This window comes from Drosophila suzukii, chromosome 3 (genome assembly GCF_043229965.1).
Source record: "Drosophila suzukii chromosome 3, CBGP_Dsuzu_IsoJpt1.0, whole genome shotgun sequence".
Lineage (NCBI taxonomy): Eukaryota > Metazoa > Arthropoda > Insecta > Diptera > Drosophilidae > Drosophila > Drosophila suzukii.
Genome location: NC_092082.1, coordinates 88261250 through 88282224, shown reverse-complemented (window position 1 = coordinate 88282224; position 20975 = coordinate 88261250). Strand labels below are relative to the sequence as shown.

At 43.5% G+C, this 20975-nt stretch overlaps 4 protein-coding genes across 6 annotated transcripts; 2 read left to right on the top strand and 2 right to left on the bottom strand.

Annotated features, from left to right (window-relative positions):
* The first annotated feature begins 282 nt into the window (after positions 1 to 282).
* On the top strand, positions 283 to 2533 carry Rad17 (Rad17 checkpoint clamp loader component). The gene is made up of 4 exons (XM_017070332.4): positions 283 to 439; positions 497 to 1173; positions 1231 to 1691; positions 1744 to 2533. Exons 1-4 carry the CDS (start codon positions 425 to 427, stop codon positions 2199 to 2201), a joined length of 1611 nt encoding a protein of 536 aa, XP_016925821.3. The 5' UTR covers positions 283 to 424; the 3' UTR covers positions 2202 to 2533.
* Hexim (Hexamethylene bisacetamide inducible) lies at positions 2373 to 4095 on the bottom strand. The gene is made up of 3 exons (XM_036819630.3): positions 3946 to 4095; positions 3220 to 3795; positions 2373 to 3159 (listed from the first exon to the last, which is right to left on the bottom strand). Exons 1-3 carry the CDS (start codon positions 3965 to 3967, stop codon positions 2699 to 2701), a joined length of 1059 nt encoding a protein of 352 aa, XP_036675525.3. The 5' UTR covers positions 3968 to 4095; the 3' UTR covers positions 2373 to 2698.
* Positions 4096 to 4358: 263 nt separating this feature from the next.
* On the bottom strand, positions 4359 to 6424 carry LOC108006783 (serine protease easter). The gene is made up of 4 exons (XM_036818735.3): positions 6265 to 6424; positions 6027 to 6202; positions 5160 to 5307; positions 4359 to 5095 (listed from the first exon to the last, which is right to left on the bottom strand). The coding sequence occupies exons 1-4, from the start codon at positions 6320 to 6322 to the stop codon at positions 4398 to 4400; spliced, it is 1080 nt and encodes a 359-aa protein (XP_036674630.3). The 5' UTR covers positions 6323 to 6424; the 3' UTR covers positions 4359 to 4397.
* Positions 6425 to 7153: 729 nt separating this feature from the next.
* On the top strand, positions 7154 to 20928 carry l(3)L1231 (lethal (3) L1231). Of its 3 annotated transcripts, none has more exons than XM_036819547.3 (6): positions 7154 to 7309; positions 13936 to 14365; positions 14960 to 16932; positions 16991 to 18126; positions 18239 to 18340; positions 18460 to 20928. In XM_036819547.3, exons 2-6 carry the CDS (start codon positions 14057 to 14059, stop codon positions 18729 to 18731), a joined length of 3792 nt encoding a protein of 1263 aa, XP_036675442.3. In that variant the 5' UTR covers positions 7154 to 7309; positions 13936 to 14056; the 3' UTR covers positions 18732 to 20928. The 3 variants fall into 3 exon arrangements, with proteins under 3 accessions (XP_036675442.3, XP_036675440.3, XP_036675441.3); XM_036819545.3 differs by having other exon boundaries at positions 7157 to 7400; XM_036819546.3 differs by lacking the exon at positions 7154 to 7309 and adding an exon at positions 7632 to 7712.
* The last annotated feature ends 47 nt before the right edge of the window (positions 20929 to 20975 follow it).

The following is a 20975-nucleotide window of genomic DNA, read 5'->3' as shown; positions in this document are numbered from 1 at the left end:
TTTTAATGCATTATTTTTGCACTATTGACCGTTCACTGTTTTTATGTAATGATAAAGCAAACCGAAAGAAGTTTGGAAAAGAAAGCTTTTTAACAGTAAATAAAAGACCAATGAAGGTGAAACATAAGTGCTTAGAAACTAGTTACGTATATTTGTTAACTATGAATACATAACTTACCTATTTAATTGGAATTTTTAAAAAATACATTTAGATAATTTTATTTATGTATGTTAAATGTTGTTCATCAAAATAATACAAACCAATAAAATAAATATATATTTTAACCAAAAAATGTCTAAAAATATGTTCAATTAACTTAAGACGCTTTTAAATTTGGCGCCCATTTTTAAGACTTATCGATTGTTTGATGGCATTTAAAGATACTTTCCAAATGGTAACACTATAAAACAAGAATTTCCGAAAATGAGCGCACGGAAGGTAAACAATTTGAATTTTCTGTTTTTTAACGTGAATAATGAGGAAAACCTGGTCTAGAAAACCTGGGTGAGATGCGCCTTCAGCGAGATGAACCTTACTGCCAGTCCGGTGACCTCGGAAGCCACGCCAGCGAAGCGCACACGGAGTGCTAGCAATGTGACCACCAGAGTTTCGAGGTCTCAAAGCGGGAATACTCCTAAATCGACGCCAACTAAGATTCCTGCCGTGGAGTCCGTGGATCTCACTGCCATAGATGATGACCAGGATGCGGACATCACTGGGCCACCGCCGGAAGTCAGGGAAAACTGGATGGACAGCTTTGCGCCAGCCACCAGCGAAGATTTAGCCGTGCATCCCAAGAAGATCGGGGAACTTCGCGATTGGCTGCGTCACTGTGAAGTAGTGCGAAAGAAGTTTCCGGCCCAAATGTGCCTACTCACGGGACCCACTGGTGCCGGCAAAACCGCCACGTTGCGTTGCCTGGCCAAGGAGTTCGGCTTCCAGGTGCAGGAGTGGATCAATCCCGTCGACTGTGAGGTGGTCAACGCTCTGGGCGATCAGCCGAGTGGTGCCTCCTATGTGGGCTCCCACCTGGAGGCCTTTAAGAGCTTCCTGCTGCGCGCCTCGCGTTACAAATCCCTGCTGGACTCGCAGAACAAGAGACTGCTGCTTGTCGAGGACTTTCCCAACGTCCTGTTGAGCGATAAGGAGGCCAACTTTGAGGAGTTACTAGAGTGGGTAGCAAGGCCACTATCATTATGTATTTTATATACAAACATTTATCTTTTCAGTGAGTACTCCACCTACGGCAAATCCCCGCTGGTATTCATTGTGGCCGACTCCAAATCCCGGGGCTTGAACATCAGCTACCGCCTGTTCCCTGATCAACTGAAGGCCAAACATCGCATTGAGCATATCAGCTTCAATGCTATTGCATCCACAATTATGCAAAAGTCCATGAAAAGCTTCTGCTCTATAATGCAACAGCCGCAAAATAAAGCAACTTACAAGATGCCCTCGTCCGCTGTTGTTGATTCAATAGTTGTGGGAGCCCAGGGCGACATAAGAAATGCCTTGATCAATCTGCATCTCAGTTCCTTAAAAGGAGTAGCCAGCATGCCCACCAAGCAGTTAAATGTCGGTGTGGCCACCAAAGGTCGTAAAAAGAAGATGCAAAGCACCCTTAACTCCATTGGAAGAGATGAATCCATTACTTTGATGCACGCCTTAGGAAGGGTGCTAAATCCCAAGTGTAAGTCACAATAACCATTGTCTTTACACCTCTAATCATTGAATTTATACAGTCAATGAGGACAAAAGCATGCTGCACAGCCCCGAGGAACTAACCGAAGCCTTCAACACAGAGCCCAGGAATTTCGTGAACTTTATACATGCCAATTATCTGCCACATTTCAGGGACATCGAGGAAGTTGTGACGGCCATAAATGACTTGGGACTGTCGGATGCCATGCTCAATGAGTACCGTGATGATGCCCTGTCCGTAATGGGTCTTAACCTAGCTATAAGGGGAGTTATGCTGGCCAACAGCTCCCCTGTCAGCGGTTGGATGCCAGTTCGGGGACCCAAACGAATCAATATTCAATCGCAGGCTTCTTTAGCCGAACAGAGACTCCTTGGAGTGGGTTTCGCGGGCATTTCCATGACGCTATATACCACCGAATACAGCTCATTGGTCAAGTGTATAGCTAGCAAGCATTCGGAGGATAAATCAAGCCAAAGCAAGGACTCATTTTTAAACTAGGAAAAGTCTCTAAACTTAATTTATGAATAGTTTTTAAAAAGACAATTTATCTGTTGGAACTGAAATATGAATATGGAAAAAATAAATTTTTAAAAGTCGTCCTAAGGACCATTTTAAAACCCAAGTTCATTAAATAAGCATCCCACCAAAAAAATCAACACGCAAAACCTCTTCGAATTCACGATTTAACTTTTTATTTACCTACAAATCGAGTTTTCATTATACAAAATTCCATTAAAATCAACGCGTCGATGCAACATCTCAAAGTATTGTACACCAGGCATACCAACTAAATTACCATTGGGAGGCATTGCTTGCAGTTGATAAAATAATGCTAATGCTTTCACTGAATGATGAACTGATGATTGAAATGAAATCCGCGCGTTGGGGGCGCCCACAGATGACTTAAGAACTAAACAAGGTTGCTGTCCACATGTCGCCACATTCTACCACAATTGAGTCTTCTATTTACACAGGTCGATGTGACGCACACGATCCTATTTGACCACTGCATCGCCTGGCTTGGGGACATCGGTGGAGTTGTCGTCCTCGTCCATTTGGTTGCCGTCCAGCAGGCGCTGACGCTCCTCGTCGTTAGCATGGCCATTAAGATGGATTGGCGAACGGGATCTGGAGCGGGTTCTGCTCCGCTCATGGCGTTCGGCATGCCCGTTGGCAATGTTCAGCCCGGCCACGCCCATCTCATGGGCATCGCTGCTGCTCGAGGATGTGCTGGAAGTGGTGCTCGACGTGGTGCTGCTGCTGTCGCTCTCGCTGTCCTCGCTGGAGGAGTCCATGGGTGTGGGTTGGGGCTGCTGAGGCGGCTGTTGTCTGGCCTGCAGCTCGCAGGCGGAGCTGGGCGTGGGCGCCACCGCAGAGGGCGGCGAGGCAGCAGCGGCTGCGGCTGCTGCCGGTCCCGCTGAAGTGGAGCACGAACGCAGGAAGTGGGAGCGAAGAACTAGAAAATAAAGTAGAAATTTATACATATATTCTTGAGGGGAATTATGGCTTCTCTCACATTGATTCTCCCTCGTCAGCTGTCGCATCTTCTCCTCCTGCGCGCGTATCTTGGCGCCAAACTCCTTGGACACATTCTGGGCCTTCGAGTAGCGATCCTCGATCTGCAGGCACTCCTGGATGAGCTCCTGCTTGCTCATGGTCTCCAGTCGTTCGAGTCGCGCCCGCTCGTACACATTGGAGAACTCCTTGGAGAGGAAGAGCACCTGGTCCTCGGTCTGTGAGCCAAAGCAATTGTCGTCGGAGTCGTCTTTGTGCAGCTCGGACATGTGCTCCTCCATGAGGAAGCGGTTGGTGTTGTACGGGACGAGCAGGGATCGGGAGCGCACCAGCTTGGTGCGGCTATTCTGGCGGGTGTTCCCCTCGAGCGTGGCTCCCGCACCAGCTGGCATATCTAGTTTCCACTGTGGATAGTGATTCTTGGTCTTTTTGGGCAGCATCTTGGACTTTTTACCCCGGCGATGCTTTCTTTTGGGCATCCCTGCTCCTCCACCGCCGTTGCCACCTCCTCCCCCGCTACCACCCCCTCCTCCTCCTCCTCCGCCGCCATCCAAAGGTCGCTGCTGTGCATTACTCTCTGCAAAAAAAACAGGAGACAGCCAGATTCAAATTAAAACCGCCAAAAAACTCGAAATGCAACTCTGCCAAACGCAGTGGTACGAAGAAAAAACAATTTAATAAGACAGTCGATTGTGGCCTGCCTTCATCAGCCCACTGAAGATTTTACCTTTTTTTATAGCTTCTGCCATGTTTCCAACTCAATCAGCACTTAATTAACACTTTTGGCGAAAATTAGATTTTTTTTGCGAGTTTGTAAGCTTGCAAAAATTATTCTGTTTTTTATTCTCTTTTGCAATGTGACCAGGTCCTGCAACCTGAAACACGCAGGAAGTTCTCCGCTCACGCTAATAAAATCCATTGTTTGCTGCCACATTCAAAATACGTGGCGGTAAATTCAAACAAATAATATTTGAAATCCCTTCAAAACGAAACTGAAATGTAGGAAGAATACATATTGTTATTAAACCTAAAAATTTTGCATACTTTTTTTGTGGTTTATTGTAATGTAATTTTTAATTTTAAACACTTTTGTATTTATTTTGTATATTAATTTTATTTAACAGATTTAATTTGGCACCAAACATTAATTGACATCCATTGTGACCGCAAAGATCCCTCCTACGCCCTCAGGCTGTCGTGAATCCAATCAATGTAGGAGGCCACCCGCGTGTAGACATCCGGCCAGTCGGGATTGGGGCAGGGCACGGGTCCGAAGGACACCAGTCCGCCCAGCAGATAGCCCTCGTTCTTGAAGAGCATGAGAGGTCCTCCGGCGTTGCCGTGGCACTCCTTGGAATTGGTCAGCCCACAGAGCTGGGAGGCCTGGATATTCAACTGGTGGCCGGCGTACTTCTTCTGGCACTCCTCGATGGAGGTGATGGTCACAGAGCTCTTCCGCAACCTGGGTGAGGAGGTGGCCTGCCATCCCGCCACCTCGGTGACCAGGCCCTCCAGTTCATCCGCTCGCAGCTGCTTGTTGGGCAGGCAAATGGGACTCACAAAGTCGTTGAACTGGGCAGGAGTGGCCAAGCGGACGAGGGCAATGTCATTGACTTGAGTCTTGTCAGTTCTCGTGTACCGGGGATGCGGCAGAAGCTCCTCGATGCCTATATCCTGGTACGTAGGAGCACAGTCCGCCACCTGGGTGTCCTGATGGAACTGGCAGTCCGGATTCGTGCTGGTGTCCCATTCTCCCAGGCGAACCGCCGTAATCTGCAGATTGCTGGCTGCCGCCTGGGTTACACAGTGGGCAGCAGTCAAAACATAGCGATTGCTGATAAGCACTCCTCCGCAGGCGTGGATCTTCTCTTGGTCGCCTGGAGGAGGAAATGAAGTTATTACATATCATATAAAACCAAGAAAAACCCAGCAGTAACTCACCCCGGGTATACTCGATAAGGGCCAGCCAGGGAAACTCCTTGATCCGCGTATCCGTATCATTTGAACGCTGCCAACGAACCATCCCGCAATCCGTGGGCAATAGTGGGTGGCTCAGGGCTCCCAAACCGGCGGTACTGGGGCAACAGACCTAAGGAGTTACAATAAGATTAATATGAGCTGAGACTATGGAAGATGGTTTTCTAAAACTTCATCATTTCAAGTTACAATGATACAACTTGAAATAAGTGAACACAATTCTAACAAAACTATCAAACTCTATCCACGGTTTTTAGTTAAATCTTAGATTTACAATAGTTAATATTATAAGATCACTTGGATAATGAAATAATAACTAACCATTTGTCCAAGTGATGAAGTTAAACGTTTGGAATTTTAATAATCCCGAAAAAAGTTTTCCTAATTAATAAGTAAGTTTACATTGTTCGTTATTTAAACTTTAATTGGAAAGAAATAATTATGGGAACTACCTTAAAATGATAAGTGCAAAGCTTATATAAATATCTCCATTGTTTAATGAAACAAACAGAGAAAGATAAACAAAAAAGGTTTTCGAAGGGAAAGTTGACGTACCGCTTTCCAAAGCACTTGTTAAAAAAAAAATTCCACTATTTTTGTACTCTTATAGAGATTCTTCAATGCCATTAACAATTTCTTATCTGTAACGATAAGAACCACAGAGCTTCTTTTGTCCCCTCGATCGTTTTTTGAAATCCGAAAAGTGGGCTGAATCAGTGAAAGTGAAAACGAGAACAGGCCTATATAAATCGAGCTTTTTTTCCCCGCGCTTAATGGATCGAGTTGTGGAAGTTTGAGTTTAATCGGGAATCTCTCCGGTGAATCACCCACCTGGACGCCGTTGGCCCGCTGCCCGCACTGATTCTCGCGGAGAAGAGTGCGATCGCTCTGGGAGAGATTGGCGGAGACGAGGATCTTCATAAAGTAGTCACAGTCACGGATCGAGATGCAGTGACCGGTGACCCGGCCACTAGGGATTTTTGATACACAATTGATGGGGAGTTGAGCTGGAAGATTAAGTTCACTGCCAGACTTGTTTACGATCGTTGCGTATTCCGTACACACTCACCATTCGCGCCCAATGCCAGCGAGCCGACAACAACAAGTAGAGCTGGAAAACTTCCCATGCCGGACCGGATCGATCAGATACGATACAGTATAAAGTATAAAGTATACAGCTTGGGGGAACGGAACGAATGAGACTGCGATTGCGACTGAGCTTAACACTAAGTTCGGCCTGCGAAGCGCCTCTGCCTGTGAATTACCAGAGAGTCGCTTTCGCGCGATAACATAATCGTAGTTGTGCAACGCTTTTTAAGCCCCTGCACTTAGGCATATGAATTCTATATAATTTGTAGAACTTAAATAAAAATTAAATAAATTATGTTAAAAGTAAACTCTAAAAACTATACAAATGAGGAATTTTTCTGATTTTTTTATTATTACACTTAGTTCAGCAGCACTTTAAAAATGAGAAACTAAAATATAAATAAGGGATTATATCCTAAGTTCTCATATAAATTGTAAAGTTTTACTTAACTTCACTTTTTTAAGTTTGAAGTATTATATCATGGTTATCAGAATTATTTATGGAATTCAATTGACTAAAGGATATTTTAGCTTGGAATAACTGAGTTAAAAAAAGTTAATAATCTAAAATATGTTGATACCCTGCGTTAAAAAGTTAGACACATGATCGATTCTGGTTTTGTTACACTGTAAATTTAAATACCTTTATGCACCAAAGAGAAGTTCGGTATATTTTCTGTTTCCAACAACTTTTTTTATTCTTATCACCAAAACCAATTTCAAATATCCGTTAATTTAGGTACATTCGCACTGCTCGGTACTCTCTACGCCCTCCCATCGATCTGGCAACGCCATGCACAAACACACCCAGGTACTGGTTCCGACTGGCCGTGTGTGTGTCTGTGCGCGCGCCTGTGTTAGTGCGGAGAGTGCACAGAGCTGTCCGCCATCTTGTCAGCCCGTGTTCTCTCAGCCCGACTGCATCGAAAAATTACAAATTTAATCGTTAAACGCGTTGAATGCCCAATTAAAACACCAGAAAGTGCTGCAGTACACATTTGCCCACAGCCAGGATATCGTCTTGAGTACGCAGCGCCAAGATAAAGGGGTGAAAATTGCATTTGAAAGTGGAATTGTTGGTGCGAAGAAAAATTTTCTGCAGCAAAAAATTCCCAGGTCTGTGCTGGCGTAATTGTGTGTGTGTGTGAGAGACGGGCCAGGGTTGCCGAGGTGACCGCCCAAAAGTGCTTAAAAGAGCTTATTTTGGAGTTCATTCAGATGAGTTGGCTTTAAATGGGTGCGGTGAAGTGTTTTTAATTATTAAAGAGGGCTGTGCATTTTTCCCATGCCCATAATCAGCTTATTTTGGCCAGCTTATCAGTTCACAGTGCGATGACAACCCTGTCCATGGGAAGGGTACTCAAACAACAAAAACCAAGTACGTTGCGCGGCGCCACTTTGACGTTTGAATCGTCATCAGACGGTTGGGTAAATTTTCTCGCTCTCGTCTCGTCGCTCTCGGTTACGGCCCCATTGTATGCGAGTGTGTGAGTGTGTCTCTGTGCCCCAGTGTGTGTGTGTGAGCCGTGACGCATTCTTGTTTTGCATCAAAAATCGCCAAAGCAAAGAAACCAAAGAAAATCTGCCACAAAGCTGTTAAAGCCCCAAATGATGATATGGCCAGGAATCAAATCGCAATTAAAATTTAAACGACCCTGCATGTGCAACTCTAAACGCAAGTGTTTGTATGTGTGTGTGTTTGTTGGGGCTGGTGAGGAGGGGTCATGTGGGGGAAGGAAGCGAAAGAGCCACTAAAAGGGAACCAGAAAAAAGGGCGAGGGCGACTGACTGGAAAGAAGAGATGATGAAAAAACGGAAGGGGAAACGGGGCGGGGAAATCATAAAAACGCCGGCAACAGCGATTCTCGAGTGCCCTCCCCTCCGCTGAAAAACACAAACACACCCACAAACCGCAAAAGCGAATGACAAACAAAACGCTTAACGAAATTCAAAACGCGCTCTCCCCACCAAAAGTTCATTTACACGGAATTCGTAATTTGTTTTGTTTAGTTTTGTGGATTTGTTTATTGGCAACATATGTGCATATGTATGTGTGAAGATGACCCTCCGCCCCCCACTGCCCCCCTCGGCAGTCATTGTGTGTTTATATTGCCAAAAATCTTCACGAGTGTTGAGTAAAGTCCGTGAGAAACCGAGACAATCGTTAACTTGGCTTTAACGGAACAGATGTGTGTGCTTTTTTTTGATACCAACAACAGCTGCCGCTCACTAACAAAATCAACAACAAAATGCAAGCCAAAAGCCGAAAATTTCATACACTTTAATTAAAAAAGCAAATAGTGATCGTAAACCTTGGTTATTTTATTTTGTGAACGCTTTTGTATTACCTTTATTAGCCTGATAATCGTGGCACGGTTATAAAATAATAGTAATTCCATTAATGTTTGTGATTACTCAAAGGAAGTTTTTATACAAGCTTATAATCATCTTGCAAACTACTTTTGGAGATAAAGCTTTAATAATATAATGGATATTAATATATTAATGAAAAGAAAATGGACTTTTTAAATGGATCTATAAAATGGAAAAGTGGTGTATATTGTATAAACAGCTTACATTACCTATAAACATTAAAATTAAATACTCGTTTTAAGATTAATATTGTGTATTAAAAGTATCCTTCATAGCAAGATAAAGAAAATATCCGTCATAAAATTGCGATGGTTTTTATCGTATGGCAAGGACAAAGAAATAAAACCTTAAAGATTTTGTTGATTTTTGATTAGAAATAACACTACGTTAGCAAATACTGATTATAATATTTATTTGAATAAATTAGTGATTCATTTTCCGAAACCCATCAATGTTTACTGGTTCTTAACCGCAAAAAAGCAAAGAAAAGTGAGACAAGATGTGTGAATGTGAAACCCAAATAATAATTGCTTATGAGTCACGATTTTTGGAGTTTGTTTGTGGCCAAAAACAAGAAAGATAAATGGTCTCCGACTTATGACAACGTTTTTGGCAGCACTTCCAAGGTTTCCCCAGAGTTTTCTCTAGGCAGTGCCCACTGTGGCATTGCTCTGGAGGCAGAAGTGGACGGGCCTACGTGCGATGTAAAAGTGGCCAAGTGGAGCTGCAGATGGAGTATGGAGTTCGTTTGGCTTCGCTGGCTGGCTGAATAAACTGAACCGCATGTCTGGCTCTTGGCTCTTGGCTTTTACCCCCTGCCCCTGCCCCCGTTTCACCACCCCATCTGAATCTCCATTTCCAGCTGCCTTTGCGGTGGTTCAGCCTCCCCGCCCCGCCCTTCTGGTATCCCCCACCCGATCGTCATTATATTACGTTTTTTCCTCTTTTTTTTTCTTTTTGCTCATTTTTTTCGCTTTGCACAATTTAGCCTTCAGTTTCCGGTTATGAAGGAAGCAGCAAACGGGTTCGGGTTCGGGCCCGGTCTTTCTGCCTCTTTCCCACACTCGCCGACGATGTAATGTGCATTTAAATGCAATTTCTGCGGTTGTGCGTCAATGTCGATGAGTCTGCAAATAGCATGAAAGCCCGCCGAAAATATGGGCATCGTATCTCACTCTTATCGGGGCAGTAACGCAACGTGTTCCGCACTTGAAAACACCAGTCAATCATAGTTATTTTTAAACATTACTTGTTTACATTACGAATAATCACTGTCTTATCAATTTGATTATAAATAATTTCTATATAAAAAGTATACTGGTAAATCGTGATAGTTTGATGAAAAAGATTTTTTAGAATATTATTTATTCTTTTAGATGATAAATATTGTTATTATATAACGTTCTTAATATGATTTGTGTGCTCCTACGTTTTTATTTTACCTTTAATAGATCTTTAATGTATTTGTAACTATATAATAAACAGCTATCAGCAATGTTGTAACATCCCTTACAAATTACCTGTTGAAATATTGAGAAACATTTGTAAAACTACACAGAAACAAGGGTGTTAGGGCCAGGTATTTAAAACTGTGTTGCAAATGCATGCCTAGTTTTTCAACTATTCAACTGGTAGTTGTGTATTTTCCAGTTCTGCTGTCTTTCATGCTGCCCTAGCTCAGTGAGCGTAACGCCTGGAAACGCTTTGCTCTCGTAATTAACCTCTCGACCGGCTTTCTGCTTACCTGGTCGCTTACTACCTGGCCAAACCATTGAAACCCAGCAGACCTTTGAGCACACACGGTTTCTTGAGCTAACAAAACCGAAACCGAAACCTTCGTGTTCCACGGCATGCGTTTTCCTCGCGGGTTTTCTTCGCGTCTAGCAGTTCTGCCGAAAGGTGCCTCAAAAGTTTCCATTAATGTTTGAGTAGCAGCAGACGACTAATCGCCTTGAAAACCCATGAGCATGATCTATTATTCCATTGCTTATGCGTTTTCACATCAAGTATTCTATCAGTAAGCCTGGGGGCACTTAATTTAAAGTCTTTAAATTAAGGAATCTAAAATTGGAAATGATTCAGGTGCTATTTGAATCGTTCTTTGTTAAAAAGTAGTTAGACGATTTTATAGTTTACTAATTCAGATACAACACGTATTTTTTTTTTGTACTGCTGTATTTTTTAGTTGGATGATGATCCAACATCTGCTAACATTTTTACTTTGATTGGGATCGCAACGCCCCTAATTGGGATAAGATTAATCAGAGTTGTAGTAATTTAATGAATAATTTATGTTACCCCATAAGTTTTTTTTAGAACCACATGAGCAATTTGTAAGGGGGCTCTTGTTAACTTGTTGGTTACGAACAAATTGAAGTTGATTTGCTCCGCATTTTTCATGGTTTCATCATCACCAAAGTACACGCTTGTTTAAAAACAGTTTCATATATAGAAAATCAATAGAAATTTCCCATGCTTCCATTAAAATACCATCCATAATCCTTGTTAGTTTCAGTTCCGCTTTAAACTCAAATTTATTTGCCATTAAAATACAGAAAATTAGGTTAATCGGAATGTCATTTCCTATGTTGTACTTTTTTCCATTGGTGTTGCAATAAACAGTAATTTCAATTCTGAAAGACATTTGGTTTCATGGTTCCATTACTCTGACATCTATCATTTCCCTTCCTAGCCACTCTACGTTCAGTATAAAGTTTAGACACTAAGAATTAAACATCTAAAGATCACTGATCTCGGTTTTTTTTTTAGCATCCAGCGGCTATTTGTAAGGTTTCTACCCGCTTGTCTTGGATTTTTTGTTCAGGTTCGATGGCTTGTATCTGCAGCTTTAGCTTCTTTTGTCTCGGCGTTCTTTGGCTTTTCTTGTTTTCTCGTCTCTTGTCTCCGTTTCTTATCATTCGAGCGTGTTTCCAAGTTGGACCAAAAAAACGAGTTAACATTTAAGACCTAAAATGGCCAAAAAGCAACGACTTGCTTTTGCTTGGGGATCGCTCGAAAGAACAACAAAAGCAAACAATAACAAATTCCCAGCATCGTCATTATTTGCAATTATCGACAGTTTGCTTTTGTGCGGTTTCCTCCTTCTCCTCTCTCTTTTGTGTTTGTACGCTAAAATCTTGGACTTCGTATTCGTCTGCGGGCTTTGAGATCAAAAACCTTTACTTGGCGTTATTGAGGTATACCAAGTGGAAAATGTCGATATGATAAATCGACCAAGAAGTATCTAAATAAAAATATTACATCAATATAAAAGTTAATTATGGAAGTATAGAACTGGAAATCATATATCACAACAAAGATATTTTGGTTTAGTAAGGAATTCGAGTTAATCAATCATGTATTTATAATTTCCTGCCTCCTTAACAAGCTTAATAGCGAGTAAAAAATATTCTCGCGAATTCTTGAGCATACCAGATTAAATTCTCAATCTAGTCGGATGTTCCGTTCTCGCGTGATGTTTTCACAAGCACATTTTGCGACTTTGTTTTTCTAGTCGTAATTCTTAAGTACCCATAGATAAGATATCGATAGGGTATTATTTGACATCCCCGACTGGAGTTGTTTGGTTTACGTATGTATGTATGTATACATGTACGGGGTGTATTCGCTAGGCCTTAGCCTTAAATATCTTTCAATGTCTCCCCACAGTTCGTCGGATGAATAAGTAAAAATAGGAAGCATAAACAAAAGTGTCACGTACACTCCTGCACTCACACGTACGGCAAAGGAGTCGTGTTGAATGCGCCAATGGGTGTGGAAGTGGGGGTGAAGTGAAGTGAAGGGAGCGGGAACTACTGGCAAATGCTTTCAAAGTCATTTCCTTCTTTCTCGGAACACGTAAAGAAAGCATAAACAAACAAAGAAGCATTCCACTCGCAGCTATAAGTTGGATAACTTGTTCTTCCCGAGTTTGTGTGCGCATATTGTAATCATAAAATACTTGCCTTCCCAGCCGGAATGTAAATCAATATGTGCGAAACTAATCAAAGGCTGTAAATTGAATGAAAACAAAGAGCACACTGAGCGGAAATGTAAAATATTGCCCCCACCCATATTACATTTCCTTATATGGAGTGGTATGGTATGATATGGTATGGTGTTGTGTACAATTCTACCGAATCATTCTTCTTGTATCTCTCCATTTCTTCCCCGATTCACTGGAAAGTCCAGCAATTCGCCCCCGTTTTGCGCTTATCTTTTTTCTCTTGCTCTACCGTTTTTCTTTCACCGCCTCTGTTTTCTTTCTCTGCCCCATAATTGCTGTTTCGCTAAGTTCAATAAGACTTTGGTCTATAGTATTCCTGCGCAGTTGTTTATGTATCGCCTTCCATATATTTGTGCACACAAACGTGCTTCTTTGATTTGCTTAGCATGCAAATTTGTGGGATTTTTTTCGCTGCGCTGGTCAGCCAACGGTTGTGGAAGATACTAGCTACGAAATCTAAAAATTAGTTATTTCCTCAATGAAATTTTTTTTATTTTCAAGAAAATTATTAAAGTGGCAGTTTTGTTAAGCTTTAAAATATTATTGAAATGGTGTTAAAAATTAACACAAAATGTATATAGGTTGTTAAAACTGTAAAATCGTTTTATATTAAAATTAACAGTTGATAAACAGCTGACCAACACTAGAGAACATTGGGAATACCCAGTATATATTAAAAGTATTGTATCATAGAGTCATAAAAATAACTGAGTTCATATAGTGTTGCTGTTAATTAAGAACTATTTATTGTAAAGAAAAATATTGTCAGTTAAGACCTTGAAAGCAAAGTCTTATACAGAATTCTGACCGCAAGTGTTTTCGGGCGATTTTTTGTCTGGGTTTATTATTTTTAATTATTGCGATTTTGCTGCGCTATCAACGTTTGTATTTGTTATTAACGGCGGCGGTGCCAAGCGGCACCCAAAGCAGAAAAGAAAAGAGGGGAGCGGGGAAGGGGTGAGGAGGAGAAAGAGGCGAAAGAGACGAAGAAAGGGGGGCAGAAGCGAAGCGGAAAGAAAGCAACGAACGATTCACTTGAACTGGTTTCGGCGAGCGAATTTATTTATTTTGATTGTAGTTTGTTTTTATTATGGCATTCGTTTGCCACGGCTGCATGTGTGTGTGTTTGTGTGAGTGTGACAGGGAGAGGGAGAGAGAGAGTGCGAGTGTGTGTGTTGCAATTGCATTTTGGCAGAGAGCACGTGACAACGCCCATTTATGACGTCTCCCTTTGAACTTTGAGCTTATTGATTTTGCACTTTAAAATTGCAGGTCAAGTAACCAGAGATAGCACAACAACAACAACAACTAAAGAGCAACAAAGGCAGCCGAAAGAGAAGAGCCGAGGAAGAAAAGGAAACAAAAGCGGCAACGGCACGGCTTCACATTGGACATGTCATGTCAGCAAGCCTCCAGATTCCATTCAGCCACCGCCACAGCCACATTAGCCAAGAGCACAGCCACCCGGAGGATAGCCACAGCAGCAGCCGCCGCCGCCGCAGCAGCAGCCACTGCAGCAGCAACTGCAACAGCTACTGCAGCCGCAACAGCAACAGCAGCAACAGCGATAACCGCAGCAACAACAGCAGCAACGCTGACGCCAGTGGAGAGCATCGCCGGCAAGACGACGTCCGAGGACTCGGATCCCTATGCCTTCACAGAGACTGTGGCCGTCACTCCGCCCATTTTATTCAATGCACAGGTAGGAATCACCATCTAAAACTCCAGATATAAATCCAGATTCATAAATCAAGTCATTGTCTGTCAGATCTTTAAGCCAGAAAGTATACTTATTGCTCATTACCTGTTTTTCAAATCCCTCCAATCCTATAAAATACACTATTATTATTACCATCTGAAAGATCCTGATAGGAATCCCAGATCCAGATAATTAGGTGTACCACTTTTGGGAATAATAACTGGGATATTCCATGATATCATTTATTTACCAAATTTATGGTATCCGTATACGGTGAATTACTACAATCAAATAGGGTCTTTGATTTAGCTATCTAATATTCTTAAAACATTTCAAGTTATTTAAAAACTTGTTAATTATGAGCCTTTCACAATAATTTTAATAAATGTCAAACCTATGCTAATCATTTGGCAAACAAATTTTGGAATGCAGATTGCCAGAACAATTGTTATTAAATTGACAACCTGAACTTGAAAGCAAACGGGTTTCTTAAAGTAACCCCCAAGCGTTATTTCTTTATTATTGTTTTGCATTTATGCAACAATGCCTCATCCACTCAAACCCTTGTTAAAAAGTTGTTTTGCTTACCCTTTGCAGAAATCGAGAGCCCGCCTAAGCGACAGCAGTAGAGGCAGCAACAAGAGGCAGACGGCAGCAACAGCTGCGGCCAGCAGGAAGGCGAGTCTGGTGGCGCAACTGAATGCCACAGCAGCAGCAAAGGCGCAGGCGTCTTTGGCGAATACCACAACGAATTTCCATCATGTCACGCAATCTCAGAGACAGTCGCCGGCGTTGCAGTTGCAGCTGCCATTGCCGCTGCAATCACAGTCGCAGTCGCAGGCCTCGCCGAAGCGGGCCACCAACGTGTGCGTAGTCCGGCCGCAGCAGCAGCAGCTGGAGAAGATAGCCACCTCGGAGTCCTGCCAGCCGCCGGCAGCACCGCCTCCGCTCTACGCCCACACTCCATCGCTGTGGCAGACGCCGCTGCTGCTCGAAAACGGGCAAAAGCAACCGCAGACGCAGCAGCAGCAGCAAACGCAGAAGAAACATGTCCAGCACCAGCAGCAACATCTCCTGCAACATCTCCCGCAGCATCAGCAACAGCTCCTCTTGCAGCAGCACCAACAGCTGCTACAGCAGCAGCAACAACAGCAGCAGCAGCAGCAGCAACAACAACAGCAGCAGCAGCAGCAATCCGTTGCCATTGCGTTGGTCAGCCCGCCCACATCGCCCGCCTCATTACCTTCGCCCACACTGCCGCCAGCCACAGCTGCAGTGACCGCCATGGTGGCTCCGATCTCCGTATCGCCCAAGGGTGGATTACCCCTGCCGCCATCGAAATTCCATCATACCACACTGGCGCAACACCTACAGAAGGTGGAGTGCTTGAAAAAGAAGAAGTCCTTGCCACTGTCCTGCCAAAACAACAACAATAACAGCCAGTTAAAGAACAACAACAATGTCGGGGAGTCGCCTAACAAACCTGTGGTGCAGGGAACTAACTATAATCAGACCCAGCCGCCACCACTGATGGTCTTTAACACGGGAACAGTTGCAGTTCCCGCGCCGACACCACAGATTGCTGCTCCACAGAAACATTCCACCGGCAACAGCGTGGAGGACAGCGATCTCAACGAGATACCCGTCAATGTTATCTTTCGAAAGCCTCCAGCGGCGGGCGGAGCAGGAGGTACAGGAGCAACTGGACAGGGAGCGCTGCAATCCCGACCAGCAGGAGTAAAACTGGTGACTCCTCTTACGCCGCCCTCTCCGCCGGAGATGAGCGCACCGCCTTTGCTAGCGCAAATGCAACCGCAAATGCAACCGCAGATGCCCACATCTTGTGTTCCAGCTTTAGCTCCCAGCTTCAAAGTGATGCCACCAGCAGTTCTCAGCCCCAAGGTGGTCCCACCTGCTCCCCCGAGCTCAAAGCTCTCGGTTCCGGCAGCACCTGCTTCAACGAACTCCCAGCAGGTTGCAACCACAGCTGTACCAGCCACCCCAACCTCATCAGCACCCGCATTAGCCAAGAAAACTGAACAAATGTCTTCCAAAGTGGCCAATTTAATCACCGCCAACCGTCAAGCCCCGATTGCTTTGAAAGGCGGCAGAAAAGGCACCACTAACACTAACAACAATAGAAACAGCCAGATCGTAGCAAAGAAACCGCAGCCAACATCGATGCCGCCTCCCCAGGAGCCGATTGCGGCGTCGGCAAACAAGTCCACGGATTCGGCTCATCGTCAGCGACGCCGCAAGCCTGCCTCCAAACGCAACTCGGCAACTCTGAGCGAGAACGAAACCTTTTCGTCTGACTCGCCCTATTGCCTGCAACAGCACTGGCTGCACTCTGGATCCAAGGATCATTCCCACGACTCACCGCTGTCGCAGAGCAACCGGCGTGAGGAGCGTATTGCAGTCCGTAAGGGAGTCCTGAGGCGTCAGGCGCTGCAACTGCTGTCCACAAGGTCGCTGCAGGAGCTACCCATGCGAGCGGCCAAACAGAGGTTGCAGTGCGTCCAGAACATGCTGATTAAGTACCAGGATCACGCCGGTCAGCAGCAGGGAATGTAAGTGTAATATAGCTTTGCCTCATTCGGTTTAATTGACTTTCTTTGTCTTTTGCAGTGGAATTGGCAACCGCTGCCTGGTGGCCAGCTGCAAGCAGCCCACGTTGAGCATGGCGGCGCACTGTGAGCGCCACATCGTGAACAACAGCACCCAGCAGCTTTTCCAGCCCTGCGTGGCCTGGCGTATGGATGGAACTGCCTGTCAGGCTCCCGTCTTCGATGTGCTGCACACGCTGGCCCTTTGCAAGGTGCACAGCCACCTGCGTTCCGGAATGGATGGAACCCGTCCAGCACCGAAGCAGGTGCCTATGAGTCTACCCGTCGCCAGCCTGGCCACGCTCTGTGTGCCTGTGAAGCAGCAGCGTAAGCGCAAGGCTAACGCCAATCCCGTGGCTCGTCCGCAGAAACGTGGCAGAAAGCCGGCGAACGAACCAACGGTTATCCAGATCAGCCGGCAGATAAACACACTGCCGCTGGTTCCATCAGCGGGTATGCAGCGCAAGAGCAGCACCACCTCGCTGGAGTCCATTGCCAGCAACTCGCACTCGTCGGCCACCTCGCACTCCCAGCCGCCCTATACGCCCGCAAATTTGTCGGCTGCGGTTCCTGCAGCACAGAACTTACCCCAGCTATCCATTCCTCCAGCGCTGGCTCCACTCAGCGGAGATTTTCAGCCCAAGCAGCAGCAGCAGCAGGAAACGCTCTTGGTGCCCAAGTTGGAGGTGGATTCCCTGTTCAAATTCGAGGCCGATCAACCGCAGCAAGCACACCTGGGCCCAGGCCTACTTTCTTTGGACAATGCCAATATAAAGGCCGAGGAGATTAGCCAAATTGTGGCCCAATTGGCAGCGGCCGGTGGTGATTTGCCCCATCAGAATAACAATAACAACAGTAGCAATCATAATAACAATAGTGTGCACTTCAACAACAACAATAATGTAAACTATAGCCACAATAACAATAATCAGCACAGTTTTCCGTCATTCAACACGGCCTTTGGTAATGCAATGGGCCAGCCAACCAACACAATCACGCACAATGGCCATGCTGCTCCCGCTGTTCTGGCCAACACGGCAGATCTGCTGGGCCAGGATATGTTTGGCATTTGCGAGAACAGCTCGGCGTACGCCAGTTCGGAAGACACCGGCCTGGGCGGACTCAGTGAGTCGGAGCTGATAGGCGCTAACGATGCTGGTGAGTTTTATAACATTTTAGTAGCTACCAAACAAAGAAATATATTTGGAGCTTCAGAAACTGTAATATCCTTTAGTTATCCAGATTTGTAACCCCCTTCTTTTTCTTGCAGATGACATAGCATTGAATGGCGCCCACTTGCTGGAGGAGCACGATCTGGTAAATGTGTTCGACACGCTGCCGGACGATGCCTTCAACGAGCTGTTCCAATCCGGTGTGTATTTAACCACAATTTTCCTTGTTCAGCTATTCATTGTACTAATCCATGTGTGCCTCCGCTGCCAATGTCGCCGCCATCGCTCTCCACCTCGCCTTGGACCTGTGCCGATGCAGTGCAACAAGCCGAGTGCGAGGCCATGGATCGGGCCTTGGAGATCGCCGATAAGAACCTCAAGTGTCTGCAGCAGACGATCGGCGGCTCGGCGGACAGCGCCTTTCTTAACGATTTCCTGGACGTTAACGATGATCTGCTAGCTGATGCTGTGATGCACTCGCCGAACACATCCGGCATAGACGCCGCCACTCTGTTCGTGGACAGTAGCAGCGGCGGCGGCAACAGCAGCAGCAACGGCGCCTCGGACATCCGGGGCCTGGTGCAGACCTAATTCCGGCATCAGGTCGGATTTAGGGCCTTCAGTTCAGAGTTCACTGAGAAAGAGATTTTCCAAACTAAATGTTTCCCATTCACTTTCGGGCAGCTTTCGCTAAGAGTATTTCGGTATTTTCTTCTTTTGGCAATTTTATAACTGCGATTCTGGTTCGGCACAATCTTCTATATGCTGCTTAAAAGTTATATGCATAATTAAATAACATTCAAGAAAACCATATAGTTATGCGTTAATGTGAAAAACCTAAAAAAAATTACAAAAATTAAAAAACTTTGAAAAAATGTCCAAAAATATTTAAATCAATTTAATGAAACAACAATAAGAATGAAATGTACATGTAATCGTACACGGAAGCATAAAATATGTAAATTCGCGGGAAACTGTAGCATTACATAACTCTTAAAGTAAACTTAATTTGTTAGTGAGCCAACAAAGGATTGTAGAGAGCAGCTTTATTATACATATAAATCGAAAAATTATAGAAAGATACCAGGAGCAAACAGATAAAATGAAACCGAAATAGTAGGAAATCTAGCAACAAATTTGAATTCTGAATTAAATCACGAACGCGACACAGTGAAGAGTTCGTTTACCTAAGTAAGCCTAGAATTTGTTTAAACATTTTGTGAGCGCATTTACAACAAGAACACCTTACACTCAAACGAGGATTGCAATCAATTTCGAGTAAATCAAAAAAGAAGCAGAAGAGTTTAAGTTTGGTTTAGTTCTTGGTTTGCACGAAACACACACCCATACCTACACCCACACCAACACACATACAACGTACAAGGGACTAGTTTGAAACCGCGAATCGTATTACTAAATATATATACAACTATATATACTTATATACATAAAATATAACTATATATACATAATACTACTTAAATATATCTGTACACATACGTTTAAGTGTAAGCTTTAATTTAAACCAACCCACAAAACAAAGAAAGAAAAATCAATAACAAAAAAATCAACAGAATGTAAAAGTGTAAACTCGATTTATTTTTAAGCTCTTTTATTTAGCCATTGCGCCATGGCCGGAAACTTTGTTCGATTTTAATTTAGCCTAACAAATTTTAAAAGCAAAATTAGGCTGACCGACAATTTTTGAGTTTTTACCTTGCGTTCGTCTATCTAGATTCTGTAAATTAACAAATATTAAATAGAACATAAATGAAATGTAATTTTCTTTAGTCTAGTGACAAGCAACCACTTATAAAACGAGATATATTTATACAACAATACACAAAACAAGCAAGAAAACTGTTACGCTTTAAAATACGATATATACCACTCACTGGAGCCCGATCCCGAAATCACAACCCTCAAACAAAACGTAAAGAAGTTCAGACCCCAACCATTCCATCCCCATCCATTGTAAGATTTCATTTCTCATCTGTCACATGGAATCTAAGAAAGTATTAAATGTACGTAAAACGTTTAATAACACTAGATAACTATGTATTTGTATATGTATCACACGCATCGACTTGGCATTATGTTGAAGCACCCATCGCACACTCAAAAACATGCATCTTTCATTGGGATTTTCGTTTGGGCCATGCGGAAAACGAAGCGAAACGATAGGAGCAGAAGGAACTACTTTAAACATAATGGAACTCTGTAATATATGATATACGATTAACTCCCACACTCTCACTCTCTATCTTTAATCCCCTATTAAGATATAACTGTATGAATTCGTTCTTGAGTTGGTTGACTACCGATTACCGGGTTGATTACTAATTACTTTACTCTGATCTACTTCGCTGTGCAAGTGACGCGAACAAAATTTATGTTCTTTTCTAGTAGCGAAACTACGAAACTATGTATTTGATTATATGCTTTAAACCCTATTTTTGTTACAAAAAACGAACCCTTACTTTATAAGAACTGTAGCGATGAACCTACAAACCCGCATCCCTCCAGTAGCCGCCTCGTTTCCACCATTTGAAGTTTTGTCTATGTTTTTGGTATGAGGTACAATTTCATTTTGTAATTTACGTGCATTTTTGTGATCTAATTTGTGTAACTATTATAAACGAAAAAAAAGAAACAAAATACTTTAAGAAAACGAAACAAAAAAAATAAAACAAATCGAAGCAAATGAAAAAAGAATTGATTGATTTTATGGCAACTGAATATTTTACCCTGAAAATATAATACAATATTTTTAGTAAAAAAAACCAAAGCAACCAGGCTTGTCATTGAACCAGGGGGAACTGATAGCTGAGAACT

Bases quoted from the DNA above. Each gene is read 5' to 3' on its own strand.
- Rad17 (XM_017070332.4), top strand. The intron at 1,174-1,230 runs GTGGGTAGCAAG...TTATCTTTTCAG, and splicing joins AACTTTGAGGAGTTACTAGA to TGAGTACTCCACCTACGGCA. The intron at 1,692-1,743 runs GTAAGTCACAAT...GAATTTATACAG, and splicing joins AAGGGTGCTAAATCCCAAGT to TCAATGAGGACAAAAGCATG.
- Hexim (XM_036819630.3), bottom strand. From the start codon at position 3,967: ATGGCAGAAGCTATAAAAAAAG. The intron at 3,796-3,945 runs GTAAAATCTTCA...TTTTTTTTGCAG, and splicing joins GGCAGAAGCTATAAAAAAAG to AGAGTAATGCACAGCAGCGA. The intron at 3,160-3,219 runs GTGAGAGAAGCC...TTTATTTTCTAG, and splicing joins GCTGACGAGGGAGAATCAAT to TTCTTCGCTCCCACTTCCTG.
- LOC108006783 (XM_036818735.3), bottom strand. From the start codon at position 6,322: ATGGGAAGTTTTCCAGCTCTACTTGTTGTTGTCGGCTCGCTGGCATTG. The intron at 6,203-6,264 runs GTGAGTGTGTAC...TTAATCTTCCAG, and splicing joins GCTGGCATTGGGCGCGAATG to CTCAACTCCCCATCAATTGT. The intron at 5,096-5,159 runs GTGAGTTACTGC...TTCCTCCTCCAG, and splicing joins CCTTATCGAGTATACCCGGG to GCGACCAAGAGAAGATCCAC.